The sequence below is a fragment of the Panthera pardus genome, unplaced genomic scaffold (assembly GCF_024362965.1).
Source record: "Panthera pardus isolate Hobbes unplaced genomic scaffold, ASM2436296v1 HiC_scaffold_12, whole genome shotgun sequence".
NCBI lineage: Eukaryota > Metazoa > Chordata > Mammalia > Carnivora > Felidae > Panthera > Panthera pardus.
This window is the reverse complement of record NW_026526677.1, coordinates 99,121,996-99,142,459: the sequence shown is the minus strand read 5'-3', so window position 1 is coordinate 99,142,459 and position 20,464 is coordinate 99,121,996. Positions and strand designations below refer to the sequence as shown.

Genomic DNA, 20,464 nt, shown 5'->3' with positions numbered 1-20,464 from the left:
ATCTATCGTATCTGGTGTTTAAACAAATCTGCTACACTCCCTGGAACACAAGATTGATATTTCAGTGAAGCTTCTGATGTGACCTAAAAATAGTATTTAGACACAGGTGCAGCTTTCATTATCCTTTTGGTACTGACTGGGCCATGTAGCTTCTTGTCTTCACTACCTTGAAAGGGAAGTGGGAATGGCAGCCAAATCCTTTTTCTTTTCCGAGGTGACCTAAACATTTAGATGGAAACCTCAAGAGGTGTCGGTGTTTTCCTTCTGTGTCCTCTCTATAGTTAAACCCCAAGATCGGTGCCAGTGTCTGGGATGTATTCTTTAAATGTCATGATGTTAGGTTTATAACCGAGCCCATGCTTTTGGACTCTTTAAAAAGATTTAAATCTTTAGCTACTATTTTGTGTGCCAAGATTATTCTGATATTACCGGAGCTCTACTTGGAGTTGAAGAGAAATGCTGTCAAAATCAGCTGTCCGTATAAGACAGAAGCGTTATCCTTAACCTACCAGATTAAAACCATTTCCCAGGTGACCCGAGCTTGAAAAGTGGGAATGGCATCCCCAGCCGTTGTGTGTATTTGGAAGAAATGGCGGTGGACCTGGAAGATCAAGACTGGCTCGATATGAACAATGTTGAGCAGGTACCCTTCTTACGGTTTTTTTCTGATGCCTTCAGCAAAAATTGGCCACTTTTCTGCAACCATGACTTTGCTTAGCTCCGTCTCTTAACGTTGTTTGTGGTGTGCCTCTTTTGGAATCTTCTCATTTACCAGGGCCACGTATCCGGATATACCCTTTCTTTAAGGCCCAGTTAAAATGCCATCTTATTTATGAAGCCTTGCCAAGTAGGAGTTGTTATTCTCTCCTCTGAATTCCTGGAGTAATCTATCTTTGCCTCTCTGATGGGAATTGTCACCTTCTGTCACGTGTAGTGGCTTTTTTATGGACCTGTCTTATCTCCCCTATCAGATCTTTAACTTCTCCAGGGCAGGGCCCATGCCTTTCTTCTTTATATCGTTTGCAAAATCAAACAGTGTGTTTTGCCTTATAAGTGCCTAATGAACATTAAAGGAATAAGAGTTTGGTAGGGAAGACACTCCACAACTTGTAGTTTAACTTTCTGTGTTTAAATTATCTTTATGTAAGTCTGAATGAGGCCAGCAATCACACAGAGAAGCAGATTTCGTATATAAGTTGAATCGCTAATTGTCCACACCATTCGACAAATCTGTTTTCGTGCTTACTCTGTGCCAGGCTTATACTAGACAGACACTTGAGCTCTGTTTAGGATAACTGTACGGTTGCTTCTTGAACAACATGGGAGTTAGGGGCAGTTGAAAATTTGCATGTAACTCATGACTCCAAAAACTTAACTAGTAGCCTACTGTTGATCAGAAGCCTCACCGATAACAAAGTCAGCTAGGGAAAAGAAAATATTACAAAGAAAATCATAAGCAAGAGAAAAAAATACATTTACAATAGCATTCTGTATTTATAAAAAAAAATCCACGTCAAACCCATATTGTTCAAAGATCAACAGCATAGAGGCGCTGGGTGGCTCAATCGGTTGAGCATCTGACTTCAGCTCAAGTCACAATCTCACGGTTGGTGGGATCGAGCCCCGCGTTAGGCTCTGCGCTGACAGCTCAGAGCCTGGAGCCTGCTTCAGATTCTGTGTCTCCCTCTATCTCTGCCCCTCCCCCACTCACACTCTGTCTCCGTCTCTTAAAAATAAATGTTAAAAAAAAATTTTGTTTTAAAACAAAGATCAACAGCATATACAGTTATATTTACATATATAATATTTTCTAAAGTAGTAAGTGGGGTCCTTTATTCCCCCTTCACTCTACATCCTGTGATTCTCACAATAACCTGTGTCCAGATGACCTTTTCATATTGATGTTTTAAGATGAATTCTGCAGTTGCTTAGTGTTTTGTTTATATGTTCTTCTTAAAGGCTGTCTTCGCTCGCTTATTACTTCAGGATCCAGGCAACCACTTGATTAACATGACTTCTTCTACAACATTGAATCTCTCTGCTGATCGAGATGCAGGGGAGAGGCACATTTTTTGTTACCTTTATTCCTGCTTCCAAAGAGCTAAGGAAGAGGTAAAGGAATACTCGCTATTGAGAACTGTGTGGTCATCTTGGGTTTGACTTCAATATGTAAGCCAGAGAGTTGGATCACTGGCTTTTTATGTCAGTTTATATACATCATATTGTATCTGAAACTAGATATTACAGGCACTATTTGATGTCTAAAACTTTAGTCTCTCCTTTCCGTGGCTTGGGGTCTACTCCTTTCCCTAATTAACCAGTATCCCCTGTTCTTTTTACAAACCTCTTAAAAAATCATACTGTTGGGAGCACCTGAGTGGTTCAGTTGGTTAAGTGTCTGACTTCAGTTCAGGTCATGATCTCACAGTCCGTGAGGTCATCCCCCATGTTGGGCTCTATGCTGACAGCTGAGAGCCTGGACCCTGCTTCAGATTCTTGTGTCTCCCTCTTTCTCTCTCTCTCTCTCTCCCTCCCTCCCTCCCTCCCTCCCTCCCTCCCTCCCCCGCCCCCGGCCCCTTCCCCACTCACACTCTCTCTCTCAAAAATAAAACATTAAAAAAAATCACATCCTTGAACCACATAGGTGGCTCATTCAGTTGAATGACTGACTCTTGATTTCAGCTCAGGTCATTATCTCACGGTCATGGGATCAAGCCTCACATTGGGCTCTGTACTGGGTGTGGATCCTGCTTGGGATTCTCTCTCTCGCATCTCCCTCTGCCCCTACCCCACTCGTGCTTTCTCTCTGTCTCTCTCAAAATAAATAAATAAACCTAAAATTTTTAAAAAGCATGCCTTTAGGGGCACCTGGGTGGCTCAGTCAGTTAAGCATCCGACTTCAGCTTAGGTCATGATCTCACGGTTCGTGGGTTCAAACCCCACGTCGGGCTCTGTGCTGACAGCTCAGAGCCTGGATCTTGCTTTGGATTCTGTGTCTCCCTCTCTCTCTGCCCTTCCTCATCCACGCTCTGTCTGTGTCTCTCAAGAATGAATAAACGTTTAAAAAATTCAAAAAAAAAAGCATACCTTTAGAAAAGGTCTGGGGGAAAATAAAAGGTCTAATAAATTCATTTCCACCAAGGTATAAATAATAGAGTAGTCTAAGCTTGGTCACTTCTAGGATTAGAATCCTAGCAGGTAGGTGATTCCTTAAACCAAAGGATGAACTCTCCTGAATTTTCAAGCATCCACAGGACAGCAGTATTGTTTGGGAATACATTGTCTTTTTCATTCTATTTGTTGTGTCCTCCTTTGTTCAGGTCATAGAGCTAGACTCTCCCCTCTCTTCTTCATTCTATTTCCAGATTACCAAAGTTCCAGAGAACCTGCTCCCCTTTGCAGTACAGTGCAGGAACCTCACTGTGTCCAACACCCGAACAGTTCTCCTCACCCCAGAGATCTATGTTGACCAGAACATCCATGAGCAACTGGTAGATTTGATGTTGGAAGCCATCCAAGGAGCCCGTGAGTACACAAGCAAGATTTGTGCATTTCTGCATCCTGACTTCACAATTTAAAATTCCTCTAATTGCTTCAGAAAGCCTCAGAGCCACTACGGTGCCAGAAGAGAGCTCATAACTTGACCTTTGGGGTTCAATACCAGTGGAATTATCAGAAGTATGAGAAAAGTAGAGATCCACTGTGTAAAAGCATATAAAAATTGCTGTGCACTTCTTCTCTCATTTGTCATCTGTTAGATTTTGAAGATGTAACTGAGTTTCTGGAAGAGGTCATTGAAGCCTTGATATTGGATGAGGAAGTTCGAACATTTCCAGAAGTCATGATTCCAGTGTTTGATATTTTATTGAGCCGAATAAAAGACCTAGAACTCTGTCAGATCCTGTTTTATGCGTATCTGGACATTCTTCTCTATTTCACTAGGCAGAAAGATATGGCAAAGGTAAGTCTGAAAAGTGGTATGTATTCATCTGAGCTGGACGTTTACTACTTTATGCATCCCTATCGTGAGGGCATTCAAATATTCCCTATCAAATAAAAGAAAGATACACTGGCCGTTGTGTAGACTTAACTCTTTGAGACCCTGTCATCTCACCACCTTTATCTCCTCATACAGATGAATAAGGACTTGTTTTCTTTTATAGGTTTTTGTAGAATACATTCAGCCCAAGGACCCTAGCAACGGGCAGATGTACCAGAAGACCTTGCTGGGAGTAATCCTCAATGTCTCCTGCTTACTAAAGACTCCGGGTGTAGTAGAAAATCATGGCTACTTCCTGAATCCATCTCGTTCCAGTCCCCAGGAGATCAAAGTGCAAGAGGCCAACATCCATCAGGTGGAACTGTTTACCACTGTATCCCAGTGCCCTGATCTTAGATTAAGTCGAGTTTCCTCGGGAAGCAGATGCACATAAGGCTGCTTGAGCCTCTTTGGGAAAGCAGATTGATCTGCTTGGCTTTCTACTGTAATCATGTAAAGAAATTATCCTCTTTTTAGCATGGGCTGAAGGAAGAGGAGAAACCTGTGTGCGGTTTAAGAGTAAGCTGCTGCTCTTCTGTGGCACAGCCGCTTCCTCTCATTGTTGCCTTCATCGTTGTCACTAAGCTCTTTTTTTTATTTTATTTATTTTTGAGGGAGACAGAGACAGAGCATGGGTGGCGGGAAGGGCAGAGAGGGAGATACAGAATCCAAAGCAGGCTCCAGGCTCCAAGCTGTCAACACAGAGCCTGATGCAGGGCTTGAACCCACAGCCCGCGAGATCATGACCTGAGCCGAAGTCGGATGTTTAACCGACTGAGCCACCCAGGTGCCCCACCACTAAGCTATTTCTTCCAACCTTAGCTCCTAAAATCTTGGGCTGAACTCCAGCTTGTAAACCATTTTTTTCCCTTTCTTTCCTTCCACATGGCTTCTTAGTGTAATTTATAGTAGAAGTCTGGCCAACATGAGGCAGTAAATGGTTGAGTCAGGGGTGGTTTAAATCCCCCCTCATCGCACTCTAAGGCAGGGATTGACAAATTCCTGCAGTGGCCAGATCCGACCTGCTACCTGTTTTAGTAAATAGTTCTATTGAACATCGCTGTACCCATTCATAAATGTATTTGTGGCTTGATTTCATGCCACAGTGGTAGGGTCCAATAGTTGCCACACCCACCATATAGCTTGCAAAGCCAAAAATATTTATCACCTGGCCCTTTGCAGACAAAGTTTACTGACCCCTACTCTAAAGCTACATGAATGCGATGTGCGGTTTGGCGGCTCCTCAGGGAATCTGTCATAAGTGCCCGCAATTTTCTTTTTTTTTTTTTTTTTAATCAGAACTAGGGCATAAAGCACAGGGAGAGTGAGGGAAAAGATTAGGATTAGGTTATTTTTGGAAATTGCCAGGGGCTAAGGTTTGGGAGTAACAAATATGAGGATTGTGAAAGTGGAATCTTCTGTGGTTGTGTTTTCTGGTTAAACAGTTCATGGCCCAGTTCCATGAAAAGATCTACCAGATGCTGAAGAACTTACTCCAGCTCTCTCCAGAAACCAAACACTGTATCTTGTCCTGGCTTGGAAACTGTTTGCATGCAAATGCAGGCCGCACCAAGATTTGGGCCAATCAGATGCCAGAAATCTTCTTCCAAATGTATGCCTCGGATGCCTTCTTTCTGAATCTGGGTGCTGCTCTCCTGAAGCTGTGCCAGCCATTTTGCAAACCCAGATCCTCTCGGCTCCTCACCTTTAATCCCACTTACTGTGCCCTGAAGGAGTTGAATGATGAAGAACGAAAAATTAAAAATGTACACATGAGAGGTAGGGGAGCACTGGGCTTTTCAAGACTGTGTGTGTGTGTGTGTGTGTGTGTGTGTGTGTGTGTGTGTAACATCTAAGGCGTTCACTTTTATCCTTTTTCACAAAGGTGCTTCTTTCTCAAGATGAGGCAGAAAGAAGAGCCGGTATAACTAAGACAGATGTTTAAAAAAACTGGTAGCTTTTAGATGTTGTGCCTTAGTGAGACCCTTCTGAATTTAGCAGCCTTGGGTATTGATTGATTCATTCTTTCTAAAAATAAATAAAACACAATCCCTGTTTTGTATTTTAACCCAAAGTCTCCAGAAGAAGGCAGATAATATTAACAGATAATCATAATATGGTATAGGGCTTAACTATGGGAGCACAGAGGAAGGAGTGAGTAGTAAATTCTACAGAAGGTGGAAGTCTTCGTGGCCGAGTCTGGAAAGATGAGTTGGGTTTAAAGTATGAAGGTACAAAGCTATGAAAGGCCTGGCTGGGGAATAGGGGGAAGCTCAGTGGGTCTAGAACGGGGGAAAGGCATTTGGGGCAGGGATATGGGAATTGGCAGGAAATGAGACGAGGGCGGGAGAATATTGGGGCCGGTTTGGAGAAAACAATGCAGAGAAATCAAAATATAAGTCATTCAAAATGAATCACTCTTTAAAAAAAAAGAAAAAACGAATCACTCCTAATTTTGGTGTATTCTCTCTCAGTTTTGTGACTCTTCTAATTATAAAAGCGATACCTGCTCAAAAGCAAATAATCTTAAATACAGAAAAGCACAAATACATACAGATGATCCACTGTCTATCACTGGGAAAAACTCCAGTGTTTTCTATGTTTGTTTTTTAAAAGAAATTACTAACAAAAACACCAAAAAAAAAAAAATATTTTTTTTTTAAATCCTCACTGATAGCAGTGTGGAAGTTGAGCTAGAGGAAGGGGACACTGGAGACCCCAGACAGAAGTCCGTGCCGAGTCATTTACTGTTCCTTTTACCCTCTTTGAGGTTTGGACAAAGAAACTTGTTTGATCCCAGCTGTGCAGGAGCCAAAGTTTCCCCAGAACTACAACCTTGTGACGGAGAACCTTGTCCTGACAGAGTACACCTTGTACTTGGGATTTCACAGGTAACTGTCCTGATATTATTAAGAAAGAACTGTTTTGTGGCATTGATAACCAGGAGGTTGAAAGTGAGTCTCCCTTTATTCTGCACGCTCCCATTAGGATCTCATAGGAATGGGAGTTGTATGCGTTTGTGTTTACGTGAATTGGCTTTATCCAAATAACCTGAATTTACTTTTCATTCTTGACCTGCTACACTTCTCAAAAAGTAAAGACGCACTACTATTTTTCTCTAAACTTGAAATGTTTTAAATCGCTGTCTTCCTGTTGTGATCTGTGATAGTGGAATTGTTTTCTTTTAACTTTCCACTTCCTGCTCTTGAATTTTCATGACTTACTACTCCTGATGGAAAAAAGACAAAGCTCTACTCTCTGATACAGGGACAAAATTGACAAAATTAAAGATGTCTGTATGGGATTCCAGTAAGATGAGTAGGACCACAAAAGATCAAAGATCAAAAGGATTCTAGAAGTGGGAACATTTAAGAACTAGAATGTCTGACTTCCAAAAATGGTTCTGGTTCTGGCTGGCCACAAGTCATTCTCTGCTTTTCACCCCTCTGGTTTAACTGATTGTCAGTGCAAGTATAACTAAGGGAAGAAAGATGACACAGTCGGTAGGAAGAGGTCCTGAGGATAGCAGTTTTTAATGTCTTTTCAGGATACTTACATGGGCACAGAGCATGTTTTAAACCTCAGCAAATTTCTAGAAAAATGAGATTCTATCTCTATCAGATAGTTTTTCTGTCCCTGTCATTGACGTTTTAAATGAGGTACTAGATAACAATGCAGCTTGTGTTCAGCCTGTTCAATCACCTAGCTTCAGACCCAGGAATGAATGTCATCTGGTTTCCCCCATGTTGGCTAGCTAACCCTAGACGCTCTCTGTAGGACCAAAGAAGATGGCTTTGGACCGTACCCATAGAGACAGCTATCCATAACATTGAATTATGGGGCTTCCTTTCATTAGAGAACATTTGGCTGACCCTTTGTGAAGAATAATTTTATGTCGAAAAGCAGAGGCGTGGAAGCTGTTCTCAGGTTGCATCCCAGGTGGCTGCCGGTTTATATGTGGTCGTTACTAATCTAGAGGCTTCTTTCACCAGCTTTAGTTCTCAACTAACCGTAGAAAGACTGTCCATATAACCACATCCAAGTAGAAGCATTGCAACGGTACAGTGTTGCAGTATCCTGCTAGGCTTTTCGTACTTGGTCTCATGGTTATTTTACGTGATAACAGCCCATTCTACTCCCTGTCCGGCCAAGCTGCTGTTCTTTGGACGGTGCATTTCAGCTGAAGTGTGCTATTTGTAATTAGCGTCATTTATGTCAAATACCGGGTAACATTTTCCCGATGCTATGACCCCTGCCCTGTCAGCGATTTTTGTGAGTGCCTTTTGTGTCATCACGATTGCAGCGCCCTATATCCTAAAAGAGAATACTAGAATAAGTAAATGAGGACTTGTTTTTCCAACAGTCTGTACTCAGCTGTCCTATATGAGGCTCCTGACCCAGTGTCTTCTGCTTTCTTGGGGGCAGGTTGCATGATCAGATGGTAAAAATCAACCAAAATCTGCATCGGCTGCAGGTTGCCTGGCGGGATGCTCAGCAGAGTTCTAGCCCTGCTGCTGACAACCTTCGTGAGCAGTTTGAACGACTGATGACCATCTATCTTTCTACCAAGACTGCCATGACCGAGCCACAGATGCTACAAAATTGTCTGAATTTGCAGGTGTCCATGGCTGTTCTACTCGTTCAACTGGCCATAGGCAATGAGGGCTCACAGCCAATAGAGCTAACTTTTCCTTTGCCAGATGGCTACAGCTCTTTGGCTTATGTGCCAGGTAAGCAGGCTCTCCCTCGGGAACTGCCTATTTATAACTGTCTGAGTTTAACTGGGTCACTTCAGAAGTTTAATCCTCAAAATACCCTTTCCACTGTTTTTGGAGAAACAAATATGTAGCTACTATCTACTGGTCGAAGTATGGGAGAACTAACAGCTTTTTCCTCAGCCGTGTGTCCCCACTTCTTTGTGTATTAGAAAATAATCTTCAAAGGATTAAGTGCAGCCAGGGTTTTCAGAGCTGTTTAGTCTTAGCATTCATGTTGTTTTTGTGGTTCAGCATACAAATGTATCTGCATGCCTCGCCCAGTGCTATTCTTCAGAGGGAAAAAAAAAATCACCTCCTGTTGGTTAACCCACAAGGGAGATCACGTATGTATGTTTGTTGGTGAGGAGTTGGCCGATATTGTCCATGAAGATCAGGTTATGTGTTGTTGATCGCTGTATCGGTTATCTGTTGCTGAGTAACCAATCACCCTAAAACGTAGCACCTTAAAACAAACATTATCTCACACAGTTTTCTGAGGATCAGGAATCCAGGAGTGGCTTGGCCTCGTGGTTCTGCCTCTGGGTCTTTTAGGAGGTTGCAGCCAAGCTGTCAGTCAGGGCCACAGGAATATGAGGACTCGACCAGGACTGGAGGATCTGCTTACAAGCCTGGTCATGTGGTTGTTGGCAAACCCCGATTGCCTCCTTTCCAGGTCACACGGATCTCTCCTGAGTACTGTTCGTAATGTGGCAGCTGGCTTTCTCCAGCGGTAGTGAACCAAAATGGAAGCTATAGGCTTTTATAACCTGACCATAGAAATGATACACCATTGCTTCTGTATGCTTCTACCCTAGAAGAGTGTAGGAGGGGACACACAAGGGCATGAATGCCAGGAAGCCAATACAATTGGAGGACCATCCTGGAGACTGATGACTATAGTCATCTAATCTAATGTATTCATCTTTATTAAAGATCGTGGGGGCGCCTAGGTGGCTCAGTCGGTTGAGTGTCCGACTTCAGCTCAGGTCACGATCTCACGGCTTGGCTCTTGAGTTCGAGCCCCGCATTGGGTTCTCTGCTGTCGGCATAGAGCCCACTTCGTATCCTCTGTCCCCCTCTCACTGTCCTTCCCCAGCTTGTTCGTTTTCTCTAAATAAATAAATAAATAACCTTAAATAAATAAATAAAAGGCTATTTAATGCACAGTTAACCTTGAGTATGGAAAAGAATGTAAATCAGTGTAGTTTCTTAAATTGCACTGGTGTGTTTAACAGTATTTTGTGTCTCTGCTATTCTCATATTTACTAGGATAGAAATAAAAATTGACTTAGATTTAAAGGCGATTCTACGCTTACGAACTGGTCACCATTCCTAGTATCTACAAAACATTTGGGATTTTTTAACCTTTACTGGGTAGAGCAAAAGGAAGGAATTTCAATATTGCTTCGTACAGAAAGTTAGGTGTTTCACTGATGACAGCGAGTATTTTCTCTTTCAGAATTTTTTGCAGATAACTTGGGTGACTTCCTCATTTTTCTCCGCCGCTTTGCTGATGACATCTTGGAGACGTCAGCAGATTCCCTGGAACATGTCCTCCACTTTATCACCATTTTCACTGGAAGCATAGAAAGGTGAAAGGCTGAGAGCTTGGCTCTGACACCGTTTAGAGGTGCAAAACCAAGCAACGCACGCGCCTGAATCATTAGGGGTTGCCTTCAGAAGTTGTGTTAGCATTAATGAATCACGTGGCCATCCTTATGGGTAGCCCACAAATCCCACCCTTGAGAGGCACAATAAGCAAAGGACTTCGCCCACAGAGAATTTGAACCTGCACGTAAGATACCCGATGGGAGTTCCACTGCTAGTCCCTGGTTAAAATAGTTCCCTTAATGCCAGAAACCTTACCAGTGGCAGGCAGCTTCTAATGAGCTAATAATTGTATGATAACAAAGTTTACCCTTGAAATTCTGAGTTGCATGGGTAGTAAACATATGTAGATGCTTTCTAATCTCATCTTTTCATTCATGGCTTCTGGTCCTCTTTCTCAAAGAGAGATGCTCACTGACCTGTAGAGTTGCTTCTCTGGGTTTTTTGTTTTGTTTTGTTTTGTTTTGGTATCTAGGCCAAAGGAAGCTGTGTACATAAGTAAAGATTTCTACCCAAAGAAAATGATGCATAGTCCCCTGAGCCACATCAGTGAGAAGTAGGTAGAAGCCAGTCCTTTGCTGAGCTGAGCAGACCTAATATAAAATCCTGAGTCAACAGGTGTTTATTAGGTACATGTGGGGTGCGTTATATAACAGTAACCTAGAATAACTGCATCCCGGACCTTTTTCTCAGAAAGCTTAGGAAGGCAGTGAAACTGTCAGAGAATCTTCAGTGAAACCGAAGATCTTCAGTGAAACTGTCAGAGAATAGTAGGCAGTAAACAATGGATTATTATAGACAAGTACATATTAAATAGAAACTTAAGTACTCATCCTCATACTTGGTAAGCTGTAATCTCAAAAGTTGAATGATGTACCCTGCATTATCCCCCCCAGAAATTGCCAAGACTTGAAACTTCAGAGTCTTGTTTTTCTCTGTAACAGTGATAGAGGGTGTTTGGCTCCTCATGTGGAGGAAATAGCCGTGAATTTGAGAGGTAAGTTCTCTACCTGCTCATCTTGCTTTCCGCCCTTTTTGCAGGATGAAGAATCCCCACCTGAGGGCCAAACTGGCTGAGGTATTGGAAGCAGTGATGCCTCACCTGGACCAGACCCCAAACCCCTTGGTATCTAGTGTGTTCCACCGGAAACGTGTGTTCTGCAACTTTCCCTACGCACCGCACCTTGCAGAAGCTCTAATCAAGGTCTTTGTGGACATTGAGTTTACAGGTAACACAGCCTAGAACTGAGAAGCGCCATCATTTATTGAATATCTACTATGTGCCGGTCTTGATGCTGAGTGCTTTTTTTTTTTTTTTTTTTTTTTTTTTTTACATTGCCTCATTAATTTGTCACCATCTGGCAAGTTTTCCTGTACTGTCTTCATTGTACATATAAGGATGTGAGTGCTCGAGAAGATGAGTTGTCTGTGTCTTACAACCACGTGGTAGAATCAGTTTGATTCTGTCTCACATCAAAACATATGCTCTTACCAATTTTATTATATGCTTGATTTAATCATGCTCAAACAAAGCAGGCTGTCTGATCACAACCTAGGTCTTTATTTTTATGTGCCTCATAATTGCAGAATAGTGGGATGGTTCTTTTTTTTTTTTTTTTCCTTGTTTTTCAGTAAACTCTGTCTCCAACATCGGCCTCAAACTCATGACCCTGAGATCAAGAGTAAACTACCCCATCTCAGTAAACAGTATATGTTAAGCAGTTATTTAAGACCCCCTTTAGGGGCGCCTGGGTGGCTCAGTCGGTTAAGCGTCTGACTTCAGCTCAGGTCATGATCTCGCGGTCCATGAGTTCGAGCCCCGCGTCGGGCTCTGTGCTGACAGCTCGGAGCCTGGAGCCTGCTTCCGATTCTGTGTCTCCCTCTCTCTCTGCCCCTCCCCGGTTCATGCTCTGTCTCTCTCTGTCTCAAAAATAAATAAACGTTTAAAAAATAAATTAAAAAAAAAAAAGACCCCCTTTAAAAGATGTCCTACCATTCAGTAATAAATATGACTAACATTTAAAGAGACATTTAACATTGTACTGACTGCCTTTCCTATTTGGATTTTGGTTTTGTCACTTGCTCACCTCTGAGCCTTAGTTTCCTCATCCATAAAACGGGTTGAAGTGATGACTGACATAGTGCATGTAAACCTTCATAATACATACACTGTCACACAATAAGGTACTGCATTTAACTCATATAACCATTTCAGCCCTTCACTTGCACTGGTAGAGAATGTATTACAATTCCTGTTTTATTTCTGAATTTGCAAGTTGAAAATGTTAAAAGACTTGTATTAAGTGGAGCCTAGATGTTCTGACGACAAATCCCATGTTCTTCTCTTATTATATGACCCAAGCTACAGAGATCAAGTGGTTCCTCTGATAGGTCAAAACAGTGTAAGCATCAGGTTTTTAGCCCCTGACCTGATTTACCAGTTGGTTTCACAGCTTGGATGTTAGCCATGAAGAATGTGGGCGTTACTTAGTTTCCCATTTTGCAACAGTTGTCACTGCCACTGCCACAGTGGCCAGTTCAGAGGCCTCATTCAAAGTCTGAAAGTACTCTACATTTGGATATTGAGGCCTTTGTTTCCCCTGGCTTTTATTCTACAACTTAGACCATGTCCTTTTCAGCATAAGGTACGCTTTACATCTGTCTCCCTCTTGTTCTGTCAGTAAGGAAATAAGTAAACACTTGGCTGTAACTCTGGGCCTTTATAAACTCCCCAGGGCAGATTTTGCCAGTAGTTTTGACACATTCAGAATGAAATAAAATAGCTCCACGTGGACATAAGCTCTTACTCTTTCTCTAATAGCACTACCTTTGCTGGGTTTTTGCTCTTGCCCTTTTCCAGGAGACCCCCATCAGTTTGAACAGAAGTTTAATTACCGACGTCCCATGTATCCTATCCTAAGGTATATGTGGGGAACGGATACCTATCGAGAGAGCATTAAGGTGAGAGAGCTTTCACTGAAGCCAAAGCCGATTGATCCAGAGTTTTACTTCAGATAAGTCCCAGTGAGTTTTGGTTCAGTCCTAAAATGCTTTTGTCTTGGGCTGGGACTTACAGGATCTGGCTGACTATGCCTCAAAGAATTTAGAAGCCATGAATCCCCCACTTTTCCTCCGCTTTCTTAACCTGCTAATGAACGATGCCATCTTCCTTCTGGATGAAGCCATACAGGTGAGAATAGATAAATAAATAATTTTTAAAACGTATTTAACTGCCCCTGATTCATCAAATAATGATCAATACATACTTTTTACCATCAAATTATAATAGAGCAATCCTTATGCCCCTAGTAGCAGTTTGGACACCAAAAATTTCTGAGTGGTAGTGCACCACCCACCTTGCCATTGCAGAGCTTGATAGGTGTTGTTCCGTTAGAGATCAAGATCAAGGGTCATTGAAGCCTCGTAAGCTAGGATGATATTTTGGCAGAGTGGAAAAGAATGTGTTGGGGCGCTTGGGTAGCTCGGTTGGTTAAGCGTCCAACTCTTGATTTTGGCTCAGGCCATGATCCCATGATTCTTGGGATCGACCTCCAAGTCGGGCTCTGCACTGACAGTGAGGAAGGAGCCTGCTTGGGATTCTCACTCTCCCTCTCTCTGCCCCTCCCCCACTCATGCATACATGTGCGCTCTTTCTCAAAATAAGTAAATAAACTTTAAAAACGAAAACAAAAAGAAGGTAGAAGAAAGTGTGATGAGGCCAAACTAAGGTACACTGGCAGGATTCATCAGGCCAGCACCACAAAAAGAAATCAAGAGGACCTTGCGTTTGGTCAGTGACTTTCAGCCACCTTCCATCCCATCTCATCAGTAACAGTGACTCACACAGGCAATGATTCTTACCCCTTTCCTAAAAGATCCTGATTTTTGCACCACCATTTGGGGGGGGGGGGGGGGGCGGAAAAAATCTCTGGTTTAGGTTGTTTTTTCACATAAACACTACCAAGTCACCAATACTCCCTCTGTCCATGGCCTCCCAAATCTTTGTATTTGAAACATAAGTTTCCCAGAGTATACACCAGGGTGCCTGTCAGCAACTTCAGTGCATCATATCCTCACCCACCCCTTACAGAGTTGCTTATTGCTCCTGTTAAAACTCTCCCTTCTCTGTGACAGGTGTCAGATAGATAAGACAGTGACCCAAAGGGAGAGGAAGCTGGTGAACAGTGAAGGTAGTCTGTTGGACAGACACAAGGTCCTCATAGTGATTAGCAGCACCCCAGTAACTTGTCTTTAATGTGTGTGAAAAGCTCCTGCTTTTTTCATAAGCCCATACTTTGAGATTTTAGATAGATAGGTTTTCTTAGAAAACAAGAACAAGTCCTGTAAGAAACAGCCCCTTCTAAGCGAGAGCCATGTGACACAGAGAATGACACCAGATGGCATTGTCATAGGACTGTAAGAATGAGAAGTAGACAGTGTTTAATATTTATGCTTCTCCTTCCAGACAGCTTGCATATTTGATAGAGCTTTGTTTCTTGATAGGCAGTTTTGGAGTCTGGTTTTTTGTTTTGTTTTGTTTTCCATGTTTCAGGAAGGATTCATTCTTTTTTTCACTTCAGCCTGTTTATTTTTGCCTAGGTTTTCTACATCACACTATTTACCCCCCTTTCTACTTCACAGGCTATACTGTGCAGACTAGAACTACCCGTAAGTCGACCCAAGCTCCGTCTATATAGAGCTCCAGCCCTATGCTGAGAAATCAAGGCTCGTGTTTCTCACATAGTGCCTGGTTTTCCCAACTTAGTAAACTAGATTTTAAGCAGAACCACTTAAATACCGTCTTCCCTTCAAATGCACTTTCGTCTCTGATACGTTTCACCTCTCATTTCTGTAGTATCTGAGCAAGATAAAGATTCAACAGATTGAGAAAGACCGAGGCGAATGGGACAGTCTGACTCCAGAAGCCCGCCGAGAGAAGGAGGCTGGCCTGCAGATGTTTGGACAGCTGGCACGTTTCCATAACATCATGTCCAATGAAACAATTGGTACCCTTGCCTTTCTGACATCAGGTAAGGACACAAAGCACTGTCTTCCCAAAAAGTCCCAGTGGTCAAGACCTGCTTCATGTGAGGGATCAGCCCAGATGAAACCAAGAGTTCAGACTCTGGTGATGTGTCCTCCATCGGGAAATGAATCCCTAGAGAAGCTTCAAGATGCCCATTGTTGACATGGGAAATGTTCATCCTCACACTGCTACCAGAAAGCATAAGTTGGTATGATTTTTCTTGAGGACAAGGTAGCCATATAAATATATGTGGGGGGGGGGGGGTGTGTGTGAGAGTGTGTGTGTGTGTGTGTGTGTGTGTGTGTGTGTGTGTGTTAACCTGAAGAATATTCTTGAACTCTGGTTAAATGTGGTAGGTCCACATTTATCTCCACTCCCTCTAGAGCTAGTGTCCCAGTTCAGTAGCCATTTGCCACATGTAGCTATCGGACATTTTTAATTGGGCTAGTCTGGGGGCGCCTGGGTGGCTCAGGCAGGCAGTTGAGCATCCAACTCTTGATTTCGTTGCAAGTAATGATCTCACAGTTTCATGAATTCGAGCCCCACAGCAGGCTCTGCCCTGACAACGTGGAGACTGCTTGGGATTCTACCCCCCCTTGCCAAATGAATAAAAATTGTTTTTTAATAAATAAATGTGGCTAGTCTGAATTGAGATACATAAAACACCTCGAGACTTAGTATTTTTAATGTAAAATATTTCCTTAATAATTTTATATTGATTACATGTAAAATGATAACCAAGGATCACCAGACATTTGAGGAAATCCTCCAACATGAAACATAGATATTTGATGAAAACTTTAAAAAAAAATCTTTAGGGGCGCCTGGGTGGCTCAGTCGGTTGAGCATCCGACTTCGGCTCAGGCCGTGATCTCACGGTCTGTGAGTTCGAGCCCCTTGTCAGGCTCTGTGCTGACAACTCAGAGCCTGGAGCCTGCTTCGGATTCTGTGTCCTTCTCTCCCTCAGCCCCTCCCCCACTCATGCTCTGTCTCTCTCTGTCTCTCAAAAATAAATAAATGTTAAAAAAAATTTTTTTAATAAATTTTAAAAAATAGAAAAAATCTTTATAATCTCAGAGGGATAAGAGAAGATACAACATCCATAAAACAAGAACAAAGAATTATTTAAAGAACAAGAAAGAGCTCTTGGACATTAAAAATGTGACAAGTAATTTTTACCTGTCAGTAGAATGGTTAAAAGATCGATTTAAGGGGCTCTTCCATGAAAGCAGAACAGAAAGACTTAGAATGGAAAGGATAAGAAAATAAAGGATCAATGTAGAAAGTCTTAAAAGAGAAAAATGGAGTGGAGGAAATTATCAAAGAATAATACCAAAATTTCTCAAAGACTAAAAGCTTCTACACTGAAAGAGCCATCATGTGCCCAACACAAGGAATTTTTAAATTTTCACACTAAGGTGTTATTGTGACAGGAAATCAAGGTAAAGAGAAGATCCTAAAGGGTCCCAGAGAAAAGTCCGGTCATGTCAATGGTTGAAGTATGAAATGTCTTTGATTTTCATAGCAGTGACAATGGAAGCTGGCACACACTCCTCATGGAAAATAGTTTTGCAGCCTAGAACTCTGTAGCCAGCCAAATTATCACTTCTGTTTGAGGGTGAACCTGAGGACATTTTTAGACATGAAGGTGTCAGATTTACTTCCAGAATACCCTTTCTTGAGAAGCTACAAAAAGATCTTCTCCATTAAAGTGAGAGAGTAAACCCAGAAGGAGGAAGGTGGAATCCCCTAAGAGAGACACGAGAAGTGCCCAGGATGATGGTAAAAGGAGCTTGTGTGACCACCACACAGCAGGCCTGTAGAGCCAGGAGTCCAGATGGGAGCTTCCAGAAGGAGCAGTTCGAAAAAGAAGGGCTAGAAATGATCCTATCGAGAGCTTTACATTTCTTGGGGAGAGTTTAGGAAGATTGAGTGATTGGTACTCTAAAAATAAGCAAGCCAATTTGTTAAAAGTTTATTAAAAACTGTATATGTATTACTTTATATACGTAATCATTAGGACACTCTGTCACTCTACCGTGAATGATATTTATATAATCTTAATGACTATATACTGGGAGGATTTGTATTTATGAAAGAGAGACAGGAAATAAGAGTTAAACTCTCATCAGTAGTGGTGTCAATATTGACAGTGACTAAAATTATAAGATCCAGAACCGGTAGTACTAAGCAAGCCATATCGTGCTGTTTGGCTTCTTAAAACCTGACAAGTGTTAATGTTTTGTTTTACATTTCTGTGGAGTTTATGTCTTTTGCCCTAGCAATTCCTTAAAAATTCATTGTAAGGAAGTAGTAAGTCTACAAAATATGTACACAGTGAAATTCATCAATAAGTGAAATGCTGGGGCGCCCGGCTGGTTCCGTCGACGGAGCGCTGCAACTTGGTGTCAGGGCCGTGAGGTGGAGCCCCATGCTGGGTGTGGAGATGACTTAGAATAAAATCTTTTTTTCAATAAATACAAATAAGTGAAATGCTTATAGTAGAATGGCTAGCAATAAAGATGAATAACTTAAGGTGAAATCGCACACTGCAAAACTATGTGGTCGTTAAAAAGAGTGCAGGGGTGCCTGGTGGCCTGGTTGGTGGAGCATCTGACTTTTGGTTTTGGCTCAGGTCACCATCTCACAGTTCATGAGTTCGAGCCCCGCGTCGGGCTCTGTCTGTGCCGACAGCGCGGAGCCTGCTTGCGATCTCTCTCCCTCCCTCTCTCTCTGACCCTCCCTGGCTTGTGCACGTGCTTGCCCTCTCACTCTCCGTCTCTCAAAAAATAAATACTTTTTTTAAAGAAGTGCAAATCATTGCTATTCTGCAGAAGTCTGTCTGATGGAAATGCTCTGTAAATCTGGACTAATGCTGTAGATACTAGCCATGTGTGGCTGTTGAACACTTGCAGTGTGGTTAGTGTGACTGAGAGACTGAATTTTAAATTAAATAGCCTCATGGGGCCAGTGGCTACCATGTTGGACAACACAGGAACACACATTTACTAAAATGGTAAGATAGTTATGATATAGTTAACTGAAAAAGTAAGTTACAGAATATGTACACCACGATAATCATCTTGTTTTAAAAATGTGTATGTAAATATGGACAAAAGCTAAAAGGAAGTATTAGCAAAATGTTCACAGTGTTTATTTCTGGGTGCTAGGTTTATATTTTGTTTTTGCTCACCGCAGTTCTCTGACACAACTGCAATGAAAATGTATTACTTGTATAATTTAAAAACTATTTCCCAGAGGTCTCCAAGTGAAACTCTAAGACATAATAAAAGATGGTTTATGGGTTGAGTTTTCATAGACTTTGCCTTTTTTTCTAGAGATCAAATCACTCTTTGTGCATCCTTTCCTGGCTGAGCGCATCATCTCCATGTTGAACTACTTCCTGCAGCACCTGGTTGGCCCCAAGATGGGGGCCTTGAAAGTCAAGGACTTCAGTGAATTTGACTTCAAACCCCAGCAGCTCGTATCAGATATCTGCACGATCTACTTAAATCTTGGGTACCTGAGATTTAATTGGGCAAGCCAGAGGGAATGCTAATGTTTTAATTTGGGATTTGGATAATGGAATGACTGGTGATTATGTGCGAATAGAAAAATGGTTCATTTCTAGTTGGTTAGATGAAGGAATTTTATGTCGTTTTAATAATGAAGTGTCGTATGACCTATGGGACATTGTTCAGATTTTTCAACATTCTGCCTTTATCTGTGCAAAGATAAACTTTACTAGTTTTAACCAATGTTTGGAAAAGCAGTATTCTTTTAAGGTTGCAGGATACTTGATAGACTTCCTTGCTAAAAACTAGAAGAAATCTTTTCTATAATCAAAAGAACATTCATGGCGTGTAAGTGGTGGGGAGCCTTGTTCCTCGACCCAGATGTTATCTCCTTCGTTGACCTACCCTCTGATGTTCAGTTTTTTTCTGATGCTGACCTTCCAGGGATGAGGAGAACTTCTGTGCCACCGTGCCCAAGGATGGACGTTCCTATTCCCCAACTCTCTTTGCACAGACAGTCCGAGTCCTGAAGAAAATAAATAAGCCCGGGAATATGATTGTGGCTTTCAGCAACTTAGCAGAGAGAATCAAGGTGAGGAGGAGAATTTGTTTATTAATGTATTCAGTAGAAACCGCTTTGTTGACTCAGCTGTTCTTCTGGTTACCCTGTTTCAAAGGGTAAAAAGGATATTGTCTTGAGAAAACAAACATGATTCTTGCCAGGCAGTGAATAAGTAGAACTACGTTTTTTTTATTTTAAGTTTGTATTTTAAATCCAGTTAGTTAACATACAATGTTGTGTTAGTTTCAGGGGTACAGTATAGTGATTCAGCACTTCCACACATCACCATATCATATCATCACTACCATATTAATTCTCTTTTCAACACGAGAGGGAAGAACAGAAAATCGATTTAAGAAACTTCTACTGGAAGAGAAGAATGTACAGATTTTTATAGGCTGTTTTCATGAAAACTTTTCTGCACAGTGTTACCAATAGGTTTGAAAATCTATGCCATTAACCCAGAACTTTTTCGAATAGAATTCAAGATCAGTTGTTTTTAGTCATTTGATTTTTATGGATTTTCTCTGTTCATTATATTTGTACTTAGTAGTTGGCTTATATGGGAAGAGTCATACATTTGATAGATAAAAATACCGTCTTATATTCAGCTAATCCCTCTGGTTGAAGTTTGATCGACCTTCATTAGCATTACAAAGAAGGGAAAAATCATGGCACCGACTCTAATAGAAAACCTTCCTTATTAAAAAAACAAAAAAAAAGAGTGGTGTCTGGGTGGCTCAGTCAGTTAACCCCCCGACTCTTGATTTCAACTCAGGTTATGATCTCACGGTTCATGAGTTTGAGCCCACATCGGGCTCTATGCTGACAGCTTGGAGTCTAGAGCCTGCTTCGGGCTCTATGCTGACAGCTCGGAGTCTAGAGCCTGCTTTGGATTCCGTGTCTCCCTCTTTCTTTGCCCCTCCACCGCTTACACATTCTCTCTGTCTCTCTCTG

The 20,464-nt window shown here is 41.9% G+C and overlaps 1 protein-coding gene across 2 annotated transcripts in view; it reads left to right on the top strand.

Annotated features, from left to right (window-relative positions):
- UBE4A (ubiquitination factor E4A) overlaps window positions 1-20,464 on the top strand; it is a 35,402-nt gene that overhangs the window by 10,008 nt on the left and 4,930 nt on the right. The window contains exons 4-19 of one of the 2 annotated variants that reach the window (XM_053900419.1): window positions 531-643; window positions 1,960-2,112; window positions 3,366-3,525; window positions 3,759-3,961; window positions 4,164-4,355; window positions 5,485-5,818; window positions 6,810-6,930; window positions 8,465-8,769; window positions 10,256-10,388; window positions 11,446-11,633; window positions 13,265-13,365; window positions 13,481-13,594; window positions 15,260-15,434; window positions 18,769-18,949; window positions 19,390-19,537; window positions 19,751-20,189. In XM_053900419.1, coding sequence (XP_053756394.1) covers window positions 531-643; window positions 1,960-2,112; window positions 3,366-3,525; window positions 3,759-3,961; window positions 4,164-4,355; window positions 5,485-5,818; window positions 6,810-6,930; window positions 8,465-8,769; window positions 10,256-10,388; window positions 11,446-11,633; window positions 13,265-13,365; window positions 13,481-13,594; window positions 15,260-15,434; window positions 18,769-18,949; window positions 19,390-19,537; window positions 19,751-19,945 — 2,816 coding nt within the window. In that variant the 3' untranslated portion in view covers window positions 19,946-20,189. Of the gene's footprint in view, window positions 1-530; window positions 644-1,959; window positions 2,113-3,365; window positions 3,526-3,758; window positions 3,962-4,163; window positions 4,356-5,484; window positions 5,819-6,809; window positions 6,931-8,464; window positions 8,770-10,255; window positions 10,389-11,445; window positions 11,634-13,264; window positions 13,366-13,480; window positions 13,595-15,259; window positions 15,435-18,768; window positions 18,950-19,389; window positions 19,538-19,750; window positions 20,190-20,464 lie in introns of those variants that run through there. The other variant, XM_019468999.2, reaches the window with a different exon arrangement.